The 15,270-nt window shown below is 39.6% G+C and overlaps 1 protein-coding gene and 1 pseudogene across 1 annotated transcript in view; one reads left to right on the top strand and one right to left on the bottom strand.

The window, feature by feature from the left end:
* The window catches only part of ablim3 (actin binding LIM protein family, member 3), a 323,415-nt gene that overhangs the window by 80,095 nt on the left and 228,050 nt on the right, over positions 1 to 15,270 (top strand). The window contains exon 2 of the mRNA XM_072263720.1: positions 4,333 to 4,473. Within this exon, the coding sequence (XP_072119821.1) occupies positions 4,333 to 4,473 (141 nt within the window). The remainder of the gene's footprint in view (positions 1 to 4,332; positions 4,474 to 15,270) is intronic.
* On the bottom strand, positions 13,718 to 13,860 carry LOC140201047 (U6atac minor spliceosomal RNA; annotated as a pseudogene).

Here is a 15,270-nt window from a genome sequence, read left to right as displayed (position 1 = left end):
CTTATTTAATTTAACTTTTTAATATACAGTATATACTTACTGTAATTCAGTTTATTTCTCTATATTTATCATGTATTTTCCTGCTGCCTTAAAGTTAACGTACTTCACAACATACGCCAGTGATGTTAAACCTGATTCTGATTCTTAAATCTCAGCAGGCAGGAAGTTAGCTGAGAGTTGTGCTGAGAGGCACCCTACTGAAGCAATTGGATCGCTACTGGGGCTATTTGCGGAGAACTTAGTAATTAGTAGGGGGTGGTGAACTTATAGCATGGTCTAAGGATACCTTCTATGACACGGTCTGAAAAAGAACACTTCTTTAAAATTACCTTTCTGATCTCTTCTGATTCTGATCAGCTTCTTTGCCAGGATAGGCTTTCTGAAGGAATGTGGATGTTTCATGCCAGGACACTTCTAGTTAAGCCCGCAAACATCAGGACCTTATTGCCATATCAAAAAGGATACTAAGATCTTTTTACATGACCCCTTTCCACCTCTGCATTATAATGTTGCACTTTTCAGGTTAAACACATCACCAGAGGATTCATCATTTTGCATAAAGATGCCAGATGTTCACCCAATTGATCATCTTTTTCGCATTATCAATGTATCTGTAACTAATCAACAAAATTACCTCTGTTAATGTATCCCTGAATTAATTGAAGCGGTATCAAAGGGATTAGTTTTCAATCTCTAAACACTTACTGATAACCTTGCATTGTTGGCAGCACTGAATTAAGACAACAGTTGAAGACTCAGAACCAAACTGGAATCACAGAAGGATACTCGATCGCTATCGCATCCTACAAAGTAAAACCAAGAGACATATATGACAACAAGATTTCATTCCCAGATGTGCTCAGTGCCTTTTATACACAGTTTGATCAACAGAACGTGGAGAAACTACAACAGCGTCCGACGACCCTGTGATTTCAGTCTCTGAGGCCAACATGAGAGCACCCTTCAGGAGGGTGAAGGGTGAATCCCCGAAAAGCATCTGGCCCAGGCGGAGTAGCTGGCTAAGTACTAAACACCTGTGTAAATCAACTGACTGGAGTGTTTGCTGACACCTTTAATCTCTTGCTTAGGCAGTCTGATGTATTCACCTGCTTCAAGCAGGTTTCAAGCATGCCACTGCCCGAGAAGAACTTGATAACCAGCCTCAATGACTATTATCTGGTAGCACTTACATGAAGAGCACAGTGATTAAGTGCTTTGAGAGGCATACCATTTCATTGGTTCTTCAGCCAACCCTGAAACATCTGGACAGTTAAAATGTATACAGCAGATGATTTTCATTGACTATAGTTCAGCTGTCAACACCATCATCCCCTCAAAATTAATCAATAAGCCCCAAGACCTAGGTGTCAGTCCCTTCTTGTGCAACTAGACCCTCAAATTCCTCACTTGCAGATCCCAGACAGTTTGGATTGGCAACAACATCTCCTCAACACAGGTGCACCACAAGGCTGTGTGCATACCTCCCTGCTCTACTCACTCCATACTCATGACTGTGAGGCTAAGTACAGCTCCACAACCATATTTAAGTTTGCTGATGACACCACTGTCACTGGCCAAATCAAAGGTGGTGACATATCAACATATAGGAGGGAGATTGAAAATCTGGCTGAGTGGACAGAGTCAGAATCAGACTCAGGTTTACTATCACCGCATGTGTTGTGGAATTTGTTCACTTAGCAGCAGCAGTTCAATGTAACACATAATATAGAAGAAAGTTTTTGAGTGCTTTTGATAACATACCAAATCTATTCAAACTCCTAACGAAATATAGTCACTCTCTTGCCTTCTTTACAGCTGCATCGATATGTTAGGATCAGGTTAGGTCCTCAGAGATCTTGACACCCAGGAACATGAAACTGCTCATTCTCTTCACCTGATCTCTCTATAAGGATTGGTATGTATTCCTTCGTCTTACACTTCCTGAAGCTCACAATCAGTTCTTTTGTCTTACTGACATTGAGTGCAAGGTTGTTGCTGTGACACCACTCCACTAGTTGGCATATCTCACTCCTGTATGCCCTCTTGTCTCCATCTGAGATTCTACCAACAATTGTCGTATCACCAGCAAATTTATAGACCATATTTGAGCTATGCCTAGTTACACAGTCATGGGTATAGAGAGAGTAGAGCAGCGGGCTAAGCACACACCCCTGCAAGTGCACCAGTGTTGATCATCAGTGAGGAGGAGATATTGTCACCAATCTGCACAGATTATGGTCTTCCGGTTAGGAAGTCGAGGATTCAACTGCAAAGGGAGGAACAGAGGCCCAGGTTCAGTAACTTATCAATCAGGATTGTGGGAATGATGGTGTTAAGTGCTGAGTGCCGCAACAACAACCTTTCTCTCAACGTTAGCAAATTCAAAGAGCTGATTACTGACTACTGGAGGAGGAAACTCTTCATGTGGTCCATGAGCCAATCTTCATCAGGGAGTCCGAGAGGGTGAAGGTCAGTAACTTTAAATTCCTCAGCTCTGTCATTTCAAAGGATCTGTTCTGGATCCAGTGTGTAAGTGCCATTATGAAGAATCCATGGTAGTGCATTTACTTTCTTAGAGCTTGTGCGGATTTGGCATATCATCTAAAACTTTGACAAAATTCTATAGGTAAGTGGTGTAGAGAATAAGACCATAAGGCATTGGAGTAGAATTAGGCCATTTGGCCCATTTAATCATTACTGATCCTTTTTTCCCTCCTTAGCCCTACTCCCTGGCCTTCTCCCCATAACCTTTTATGCCATGTTCAATCAAGAACCTATCAAGCTCTGCTTTAAATACATCCAATGACCTGGCTTCCACAGCTGCCTGTGGTAATAAATTCCACAAATTCACCACCCTCTCGCATCTCTGTTTTTAGAATACTGACTAGCTGCATCATGGCAACACCAAAGCCTTTGAACAGAAAGACCATCAAAAGGTAGTGGATACAGTCCAGTCCACCACAGGTGAAGCCCTCCCCTCTGAGTACATCTACAAGGATTGTTGTTTCAGGAAAGCAGCAGGGGTCATCAAAGACTCTCACCATCCAGGCCATGTACTCTTCTCACTGCTGCCACCAGGAAGAAGGTACAGGAGCCTCAGGACCCACACCACCAGATTCAGGAGCCTTTATTACCCCTCAACCATCAGGCTCCTGAACCAGAGTGGAAAAGAACTGAATCAGTGTGAACTTCACTCACCCCAACACTGAGCTGGTTACACAACCATTAGATTGGCTTTCAAGGACCCTGAAGCTCAAGCTCTCAATATTATTCATTACTTATCTGTTGTTATTATTTTGTTTTTCTTTTTGTATTTGCACAATTTGTTGTTCTTTGCACAATGGTTATTTGCCCATCTTTGTTTGCATGTGGCTTTCATTGATTCTATTGTGTGTCTTTGTATTTATTGTGAATGCCCACAAGAAAATGAATCTCAGGGTAGCATTCGGTGACATATATGTACTTTAATTAAAGTTTACTTTGAATTTTGAACTTTAAATGCAGGAGGGCAATAATTTAAGGATTCAGGATACTCTCCCAACAAATGCAAAGACATGTGGTACACAAAATGCTGGCAGAACTCAGCAAATCAAGCAGCATCTATGGATGGGAATAAACAGTCAACGTTTTCTCCATAAGACTCACTAGTTGGCAATTTCCAAGCATCTTCAGATTATTCATTTACGTTAAATGCATTATATCATAAGAAACAGTGATAAATCAAACAATCCTAAAGCTTTTGATCTTCATGGCACTTTGTTACCAGGTGTTACAATGAGAACTAGATACAATGAATCTAGTAAACCCTTCAAAGGATTGTTCAGCCTTGTGTGTTTTGAAATCCATTCTATTTGCTTGTTTTAAATGCAATAGATTCAGTTATACTTTTCCCAGGCAATTATAGTCTTAAATGTTCATAGTTGAGGAAAAAAAGACTACAAATTCTAATAGTAAGTATATTCCCCTCCAATGCTAATACTAGAGTTCCCCTGACATGGAAAGTCTCCCCATTTAAGGTTAGAAGACGGGGCTTGGTCCCTTGGCTCTGCAGACAATAGTGTGACAAGTTCACATAATAGCATTGTAACAGTTTATGACTGTTTTTTCTCCTTCCTCCTACAAGGGTAAAGCAACTGGGGTTTGCCTTCCTTACCAACAACAGGTTAAATTTAACTTACTTTCAACACAAATCAAAAAGACAAAATACATCATTATCAAGGCCCGTTGCCATTGGTGTGAGAGATATGAAACTGTTGCATTTGCAACTTTTGAGCTAGTGAAGATACTGTATAGAGACTGTTCCTAACCAGATTTGTTTTTGTTTTGTTTCAGCAGTACCCTATCAGCAGAATTCATACAGCCGTGGAGGTGAGCCCGGAACTATCCGCTGCTATAGATGTGGCGGGGTGTGCAAAGGAGAGGTGGTGCGTGTACACAATAACCATTTCCACGTCAAATGCTTCACCTGCCAATGTAAGTGCCCTTTATGCTTTTGAAGAATCCACAAAGCAAGGCATTTTTGTTATTTTTAAAAACAAACCTGTTTTTGTTCCAGGTACTTAATATTTTTGAGGAGTTCCCTTTTGATTGAATTCTATATCTTGATCTGACTGATTACAAACTTGGGGTCCTTTCTATATACTCCTATTTATTATTCCAATGAAAATTCAGCAGATTTACTGCAAATTAACTCAAGACACAGATATCATAGACACCAACCTGCCGTGAAATCCCATGATTATTTTGTAAAAGGCATAGCTTATCCAATTATATGGGATAACCACAAATATAGGGCTTTACAAGGCTAAAATTGAAGTTGTCCGGGCCCATATAAACTATTTTTGAAGGTCATTCAACCATATACAGAACGATGTTTCAAAAGAACCTACCGTTAATTTTTGTTATGGGAAACATAGCATCATACATTGAAGTGTATTTGTTGCTTCAAATCAGTCACTCCAATTGTGGCAATCCACTGGTGGCTAGAGAAAGAGAGAAACATTTTCTTTCCTCCATAAATTAACAATCCAAAGATTCCCAGTGGGCCGATTTAGCAGTAATAATATGGAGAATGAATTCAGAGACCAGACAGAGTGTGTTCATGATCAGTATGTTGATGAACCATCTAAGGAATGGGCTATTTTCAATCTATTATTGTCAAATAAAAACTGGTAATGGGGACTTTACGAAGTCCCCATTACCTGCATGAATCATATGATCAAAGTTTATATTAAGGTTACAGGTTATTTAGTTAAATCATAAACAAAGCAACAAATCCAGATAATTACTTGAATCGGAAATGTATAGAGGACTGTGGGACTAAGTGCTGGCAAATGTGATTTGTATAAATACTTACTTGGTCAGCATGGGTTAAAGGGCTTTTTCCGTACTGAATGACACTATGATAATTCAGAGCGGTGTGAGGTGCTTGTTGGCAATAGACTGGGAAACTTCATTAGAAGGTATAATAATAAATTAGCATGGCTAAAAACTAAAGAATTAATATACTGTTAACAATAAGCACATTTTTCTTTAAGCCCAGAAATCCAATGAGAAAAATGTACTTAAAAAGATATGATAGATCAAAGGAAAAGGCATATAATGTTATCAAAAATTCATTAAGCATTAAGCATGAGATTTGTGAAAAATTCAGAATTGAGCAATGAAGGACAGAGATGGTAATAAAGAGGAGGTATGTAGAATACAAGAAAAAAAACCTGTGGCAATCATATAAGTAGACTGAGTAAGCTTCCATACATAGAAAACAAAGGAATGGAAAATGTGAATATGCAGAGAAATTGTTTTGGTAACTAAAGACATGAACAAATTCAGAAATAGTGAATAAAACCTCCAAAAGGGAAACAAATGAAATTAGCATTTATAAAAGTAGTACTGCAGAAAATAAAGGGACAAAAAGGTAATAAACTTCAGGCCCTGAAAGAGATGGCTCTTGAGATTATGCATGTACCATAATATATCAAAACACCACTGATGCCACATTGGCAAGAAGTAAATATAACTTCATTATTTATAAAAAGTGAGAGAAAGAAAACAAGGAATTAGAGGTAAATTATCCTGATGTTGATAGAAAAGAAAATTCTGGGATCAACCATTAAGGAAGTTACAGTGGTTCACTTAGAATTATATAAGAATTATATAGAATTATATTGAGAAGGGTCAACATGGAATTATAAAATGGAAATAGTGTCTCCTCATGAATTCATTAAAGGGAAATACTGACTGACATGCAAGTACAGCAAGCAGTTAGAAAGGTAAATGGCATGATGGCTTTTATAGTAAGAAAAAATAATGCAAATGTAAAGATGTTTCCTATAATTATTTTGGGTCCTGGTGACACCACACTTTGAATATTGTGCTCAGTGCTGCTCACATTATCTAAGGAAGAAGATACTTGTGTTGGAGTTAGAGCGACTTACATGTCTGAAATGCCAGGTTTATCATATGAGGTAAACGAGATTGAGCTGATGCTCTCTGAAAGTTCATGAGAATGAGGAATGATTTAATTGATACAAAGTATCCATACAGGTCTTGTCAGGGCAGACACAGAAATGAAGCTTAGTCAGATTGGGGGGGGGCGGGGGGGCGGTATGGGAAGCTGTTTACCAACAGGAGCATTGTCTCAGAATAAAGGATGAGCTAAAATATATTTCTTTATCCATGGGAAAGAGAATGCCATGGTTTCTCTACCCAAGAAGGCTCTGGAGACAGTTACAAGTGTATTTTTTAGAATTTTAGATATTAAGGGAATAAAAGGTATGGGGTTAATTCAGGGAGGTGGCTCTGAGATTAAAGGCATGTTCTTATTGAATACTGGAGTAGGCAAAAAGGGCTGAATGGACTTCTTGTGCTTTTACTTCTCCTGTTCCTATGGGTCCAGCTTTTGCCCAGTCCCCTCACTGACACTCACTGCACAGCTGTGGATTTGTTTCAGATTTTTTGGCACTGGCTGGATGTGCAAGCCTGAGGCAGGGTCCCAGTAAAGAGTGCCAGTTGACCATGCTGCCCATTTTGGAAAATGCATTGAGCCAGTTTTCACAGCTGGCCTTTGTGGTTCTGGCCCCCTTTTCTGTTTGGTATCTTGGTTGTACAAAATTCACACAATAGGAGCCAGTAACACTAAAACAAAAGTAAGCCCACTATAACTCAGAAGTAATTTTGTCCAAGTAAATGGCAGGTTTTAAGTGTTATATGCAAGCAGCTACTGTAGAAAATTAGTTTGAAATTACACTGTGGATTTAGTTTTTGAATGCTTAACAGGCTCAAATGAGATTGCTCTCTCTGCGATTTTATTAGATGTATTCATCCACTTAAGCTAAACATGTTAATACCATTGAGAGCATAATTAGGATTAATTTCAGACAAACCCGACAAATAATTTCAAGGTGTATGCCTCCCTTTACTTGCTGAATAAAAGGCTTGTGTCAGCAAATTGCTCATTCTGAAAGCACTCTTCATTTCACTGCCCTTTACAGACTCACAACCCCAAATCCTTTGACAATGATGCTAGACTGTGGGGAACTATTAAATTAAATTGCATCCAGAAAAGGAAGAGGAAATAAGAATGAAGGGTCTCGGCCTGAAACATCGACTGTTCACTCTTTACCATAGGTGCTGCCTGGCCTGCTGAGTTCCTCCAGCATTTTGTGTGTGTTGCGAGGAAATAAAATTGGGAGGGTAGGAGATAATGCTCTGATAAGCTTCTCAGCTTCAACAAATTGACCCCACCCAAGGTCATGAAGGTACCCCTGTATGAGTAATGGTAATTAAATTGCCGATTGCTGGTAGCTAGTACTTCAACAACTTTGAAATCCCTGCACATCACAGAAATAAATCTTTAAAACTTTGTTTTATTTGAGATCATCTGTAAATCAAAATGTTATTTTGATTCTATTCTTGTTTTGCATTGCAAATGAGGTTAGTGTGAAATACGTTTCTAGTGTAGACCATGTTATTTGGGTACATGTTTAAGAACTTTGGTTACATTTCTCTCACATATAATTAACATGACTAGACTTATTCTAGTGTAGAGAAGTGTGTTTAAAACAACTGGCATGGCAGTTTCTCGGATTGGATAGGTAGAGGCATTGCTTTAAATCATCAGCAAAGGAATGCTTGCCCTGCCCCTTAGCTTTGAATGTGTTTATTTGTGGGTTGTCTGCGCTGAGTTTGGGGTCAGAGCCTAGCAGCCAGATAACTCACTCAAGTGGTGGGTAACTGCACAGGTGGCTGCAAAAGGATGGCAACCTACATGCACCACACTAGCAGCAGCCTACTACATTTCCCTAATGTTTTGAGCAAATTTTAAAATAATTAAAGATGAATTTCAGTGCAGTGCCTTCTACAGGGACCCATGTAAACAAGATAAGCAATAAATACAACTATATATGTGAAATTTAACTGTTTCCTACCTGATTGCAATGATATTCAGATTAAGAATATTCCACCTTGAATAATCCTCTGGTTGGGAATTTAGCTTGTGCAGTTCCTTATGCTGCAACCTTTTTGAGTGATACACTGCATCTGGGTTTGGTGCTCTCAAAACAGCTGTGTTTTCATAGCATTAAAGCCTCAACAAGTCATAACACATGTCGTGAGATCTCACTCAGGTACTTTCTTTGATGGCGCTGCTAAGTGGTGACTCTTTGTATGTTACTTCGATGGGAATCAACAAATATTCCAATTTAGAACTACTAAGCTGAAATCCAGAACCAAAGGCCTGGGTATTTAAATATGTAACATTGTCTTTTAAAAAAATCTATTGATCCCCAAAATCAATGGACTCCGGATGGCAGACTCAGGTCAGGAGCGCGGTTTCCCTTTATCACAATGGAAGTAGGGAACCTGCACTAGGCTACAGGTGTAATTGAAGTGCAGAAACCTGAGACCCCCCACTCGCAACTATCCTGCTGGTGAATGTACTGTACAGTGTCTGGAAAATAAAATTGAAGACCTCAGATCAAGCTTGCTGTACCAGGGGGACATGAGAGACTGCTTTATATGTTGCTTCACAGCAACATGGCTCACCCTGCCATTTCAGATGCAGCACTGCAGCTCAGTGGATTCACCATTTTCCTCAAAGTCAGGTCAGTTGAATCTTTTAAAGATAGAGGAAGGTGAGTATGCTTCATGATTAACTCATGTACATGTATGTGTTACTTTTATCTTAGTCCTGATCATCCAACTGGACTATCTAGCACTCAAGTAACACCCATTTTATCTGCCAAGTGAGTTTTCTGCCATTGTCCTGATAGTCATGTACATTCTACCCCTGGCCAACATCAGGTAAGCGTTGGAGTAGCTGAGCACCATGATCAGAAGTCACGAAGCAGTGCATTCTAATGCCTTCCCTGCCGTTGTGGGAGATTTCAACCATGCCAGCTTGAAGAAGTCTGAACGATTACCACCAACATATTACCTGTGAAACTAAAGGCGCCAACACACTTGACCACTGTTACACCACCATTAATAATGTTTACTGTGCCATTCTGTGCCCATACTATGCAAAGTTTGATCACTTAGCTGTACTTCTACTCCCAGCTTTTAGGCAGAGACTAAAGAACACAGCGCCATTGGTGAGGACCAGGAAGGTATGGCCAAGGGAGGTGGAGGAGCACTTACAAGACCGCTTTGGGTTGGTGGACTGGACAATATTCAGGGAATCATCTTCAGAACTGATTGAATATGCCACCTTTGTCACTGACTTCATCAAGACCCATGTGGATGAGTTTATGCCTTCGAGAACATACCGGACATACCCAAACCAAAAGCCAAGAATGAATCAGGAGATTTGTAGTCTGTTGAGGGCTAGATCTGTGGCATTCAAGACCAGTGATCCAGAACTATACAAGTAGTCCATGTATGACCTAAGAAAAACTATTTTAACAGCGAAGATTGAAGTTAGAGACCGAATTGGATATATGTCAGTTCTGGCAGCCATTTGGCGTTTGCATGCCATTACTTCCTACAAAGCGAAACCTAACATCATGCATGGTTGTGATGCTTCACTCCTAGAAGAACTAAATATCTTTTATGCATGATTTAAAAGGGATAATGAAAGTACAAGTGTAAGGATCCCTCCAGCATCTGGTAATCCTGTAATCTCTGGCTCAGAGGGTGACGTCAGAACATCTTCCATCAGGGTGAGCCCTCAAAAGGCATCAGGCCCTGATGATAGACCTGGTAGGGTACTGAAAACCTGTGCCAAACAACTGGTAGGAGTGTTCAAGGACATCTTCAATCCCTTACTGCTGCAGTTGGAGGTGCCCACTGGCTTCAAAAAGGTGACAATCATACTGTTAACCCAAGGAAAGCAGGGTGAGCTGTCTCAATGACTCTTGTCCTCTTGCGCTCACGTCTGCTGTGATGAAATGCTTTGAGACATTAGTCATGGCCAGAATCAACCCCTGCCTATGAAAGGACCTGGACCTGCTGCAATTTGCCTATCATCACAATATGTCTACAGCAGCTACAAGCTCACTCGACTTTAGATCACGTGGACAGTAGCAATACCTACAACAGGCTACTGTTTAATGAATACAGCTCAGTTTTCAACACCAACATACCATCAATATGAATTGCAGTAGGTTTGTCAGGCAGGATTTTTCTTTCAGGAAACCATGCTTGCTTTGGCCTATCTTGTCATGTACCTCTAGGTACTCTGTAATCTCATCCCTAACAATGGATTCCAACAACTTCCCAACCACTGATGTCAGGCTAACAGGTCTATAGTTTCCTTTCTGCTGCCCCCCACCCTCCTTCACTGGCCTCATACACTCAATCCCAGATTTAGCTGATAACTATAATGCAGCACCTAAGGAAATTCTTAAAGGCCATGTGCAAGTTTCTTTAATGAACCTTCCTGGTGCCAATAAATTTCTGGGTTGAATTTCCATTAGGCAAGAAGACTGATATGACCTTGCTAGAGATTTCTCAGCAGATTAAGTTCAAACTTAGAAATGTATTGAGATAAACACAAAGGCAAGAAGTAAGGAAGGGATTAAAACAAGTTAAATGAGACAGCGTGTCACTTAAAACATTTTAGTTTTATTTCTAAATACAGGTGCACATTCCTTTATCCAAAATTCTAAAATCCAAAAATCTCCGAAAACACGAAGTTTTTTTCGCCAAAAGCTGACGTCACTCAGGTGTGACGTGGCAGCACTAGCAGAGGTCGCCAGAGTTGTGGCTCAGCGCTCGTACTGGTTACACGTGCATTTGCTGTTTGCTGATATTTTGTGTTCACTGTTGACTTTGTGTTTAATTTCACTGTGAAAATGTCAAAAAGAGCTGCAGATACCCCTATGGGTAACAATGAGAAAAAGAGGAGGAATCTTCTATATCAATAATGCAGAAAGTGGAGTTATTGCAGAAGCTTGATAATAGCGTGTCTGTGCGGTGTCTTACTGAAGAAAATAGTGTCGGAGCTACCACTGTGTATGATTTAAATAAACAGAAAGACAAGTTACTGAAATTTTATAGTGACAGTGACGTTCTACATTTATTCCAGTAAGTCATTTACCATGTGTTTGATTCGGTTTGTTTGAAGCTGTATATTTTTATGTTTTATTGAATGTTCTTGTTGGAAATAAAATTTCTTCCTGTCATTATTCCCTAAGCAATACAGTATAACAATTATTTACATAGCATTTACATTGTATTAGGTATTATAAGTAATCTAGAGATGATTCACAGTATATGGGAGGATGTGCATGGGTTTGGTGCGCCGCTGGGTCTTAAAGTCCACCGCATTCAGACAGGTTAAATAAGGGACTTGAGCATACGTGTTTTTTGGTATCAGGGGTGGGGGTTCTGAAATCCGAAAAATTCTAAATTCCAAAATGCAACTGGCCCCAAGAATTTCAGATAAGGGATTGTGGATTGTGTTATATAACAATAATTAATATCTGTATTAATGAGATTCCACAGTTGCTAAGAGAAACTCTTAATGTCAGTGAGATTGTTTGGCATATGTTGGCCAGCATAGTCCTTTTCTGGCATGTTTACTAGTGCACTAGTGGATAAGTATTGTAACATCCCATCTTTCATGTGTTTTTAATCATGCCTGCCAGTGGGAAATACTAAATTAATCTTATTGGGATTAGGACATATCAAGCAGAAATTTTCTGAGTTCGATACTTAATTGTGCCATGTGCAAATGTTGATTTACTGTATAGTGAATGAATGGTGATATTCAATTTATCTGAAAAAATTTGATCTGAAAAAAATATCAAAGATAGATTTACCTGAGGTCTGTGCTTCAGCATTTGGTAGCAATATGACTTGAACAGTTCCCAGATGAGAACTGTAGGGAGCAAGAATCCATTACATCTAAAATGTGGCTCTGTTGGTGTGGCTAGGAAAGCAGGAATGCTTTTTGGTAACATCAAACTGAATCTGCTTTGAGATGACACCTTCTTCTCAGTTGTCCGATTAACCCAACCACCCCCAGTCTCTCTGCTGCCTTCCCTCTCCCTCTTATTTGCAACCGCGCCCCCCCCTTTCCCTTGCTTTTACTTCTTACCTCAAGTTCCTTGATTGTCAGGAACCATCTCCAATAGACCCTACTGGATAAACAGACTTTGTTTCCAGTCGTTTATCTAGTCTTCATTCTGGCTGTATGTGAAATGGAACTTGGAGTAATAGAATTTGAATGGTTCACTTGCCTTACATTTTGCTGTATTTTCACTTGTAGGATTGTTACCCTCATCAACATTCTGCTTTATTGTAACCATCAGTTTCACATTAACAAGACCCGTGGCCATAATATCGGAGCTGAAACAATACCAAAGAAATGTTCAAATACAGATTGGCATCATCAGTAGCTCCACCTATTACTGCCTTCTTCCAGGGGCATCGTTACTGTGGCTTTACAGTGTACCCCAAAGCTGCATGGCCAGATAAACCAAGGTCTGAAGGAAAACATTTTCAAGTTTAACAGATTGAAACACCTTAATACTGCTGTAATGATTATGGAAACAAATATTCTGCAATTTATATTACTATTCTAAGCTTCCCAAGAATTAAATGTTACAATTCAGAATATTGAGCAAAAACTTCATTTGTTAAAGTTTCAATTTTGTAAAATCTTTGCAAATTATTCTTCAGTTCTACGTTGCTTAAAAGCATTCATGATAAACAATGTATCAATGGCTCAATATTTCAATTTGCTCTTAAGAGTTGTATTTCTATTGGGATACCACATTTTCCCCACATAAGATGGTAAAACTAAGGACTTGTATGAACATATAAACAGAACAATCATTTTAAGGATGTACCGTAAATGGAAGATCACTCTAAGTGCTCGCTGATGTTTACCCTGATGGCAACCATTTTAAAAGTTAGGCTATTTGTTCATTTATTCAAAGGTTTTTGGGATATCTGTTATAGGTGCATGCATGAGAGACTTCAAATTGCTTTGCAATTTAAAGATCATTAAAAGTGATATCTACATTTCCTTAAATATAGCAACTAGGAACATTGATATTTTACATCAAAAAAACTTCAACTGAGGTCTTTAAGTTGGGTCCATAGCATATATTGATGTAGTAGGAGCAATAATTTAGTTATAGTTAAAGTAAACTAGGGCAAGACTCACAAAATAATTGGTAGGGTTATGCAGAATGTTATTGGATATTGAGACCTAGAGATACGAGTACATAGTTGCCTGAAAGTAGAGATATAGATAGACATTTGCTGAAGAAGATGTTCGACAGACTTGCCTGCTTTAGGACAGAGGTTGAAACATTGTGTTAAGAGATAGGAGCACAGAGCAGAAGGCGGCTAGGGTCCATTCTATACATATCAACGGGAGTGCTAACCTTCTCCCCTTTCATACAGCCATTTGGCCCAGTGAGTACAGGCCCAGAGCCATCAACCACTCCTGATAGGATAACCATTGCATTCCCAGAATTATTCTCGTGAACCTCCTCTGAACCCTCTCCAATATCAGCACATCCTTTCTTAGGTAAGAGGCCCAAAATTGCTCACAATACTCTTAAGTGAGGCCTCACCGGTGCCTTATAAAGCGGTAGCATTATATCCTTGCTTTTATATTCTAGTTTTCCAGAAATGAATGATGAAATCGCATTTGCATTCCACCAAATCAACCTGCAACTAACTTATAGGGAATCCTGCATGAGGGCTCTCAAGTCCCTTTGCACCTCAGATTTTTGAATTTTCTGCCCGCTTAGAAAATAGTCTATCCTTTTGCTTCTTCCACCAAGTGCGTAACCATAAACTTCCCAACACTATGTTGCATTGGCCACTTCTTTGTCTATTCTGCTAAACCGTCTTAAGTCCATCTGCATCCTCCCTGCTTCCACAACACTCTCTGGCCCTCCACCTATCTTCATATCGTCTGCAAAGTTGGCCACAAAGCCATCAATTTTATCACTTAAATCATTGACACATAAAGTTAAAAGAAGTGTTCCCAACTCCGACCCATGCAGAACATCACTAGTCATCAGCAGCCAACCAGAAATGACTCCCTTTATTCCTGCTCTTTGCCTCCTGCCAATCAACCAATCCTCCATCCATGCTCATATCATTCCTCTAATACCATAGGTCTTATCTTGTTATGCAGGTTCATGTGCGGCACCTTGTCAAAGGCCTCCTGAAGATCTAACTAAACATCCACTATTTGGCTATCTTGCTTGTCATTTCCTCAAAGAATTCCAATAAATTTGTCAAGCAAGCTTTTCCTTCAAGAAACCCATGCTGACTTTGCATATTTTATCATGTGCCTCCAAGTGCCCTAAGACCTCATCCTTAACATTGGACTCCAACACCTTCCCAACCACTGAGGTCAGGCTAACTGCCCTATAATTTCCTTTATTCTACCTCCTTCCCTTCTTGAAGAGTGGAGTGACATTTGCAATTTTCCAGTCCTCAGGAACCATGACCGAGTCTAGAGATTCTTGAAAGGTCATTACTAATGCCTCCATAATTTCTTTAGCTACCTCTTTTAAAACATTGGAATGTAATCCGTATGGTCCAGTTGACTTAACTGCCTTCAGATCTTTCAGCTTCCCAATAACCTTCTCCTTAGTATTAGCAACTGCACTTATTTATGCTCCTCGACACTCTTGAACATCCAGCATGCTGCTAATCTCTTCTACAATGAAGATATTGCAAAATAGTTACTTAATTCATCCATTATTTCCTTCTCCCTCATTACTACCTCTCACCATTTCCTGGTCCCGTGTTATGACCGCTCCAACATCATTCTACAGCAATCCGATATCTACTCAC

Source organism: Mobula birostris, chromosome 7 (genome assembly GCF_030028105.1).
Source record: "Mobula birostris isolate sMobBir1 chromosome 7, sMobBir1.hap1, whole genome shotgun sequence".
In the NCBI taxonomy this organism is placed as follows: Eukaryota; Metazoa; Chordata; class Chondrichthyes; order Myliobatiformes; family Myliobatidae; genus Mobula; species Mobula birostris.
The sequence above is the reverse complement of the archived record's forward strand: the minus strand, read 5'-3'. Positions and strand labels throughout refer to the sequence as shown.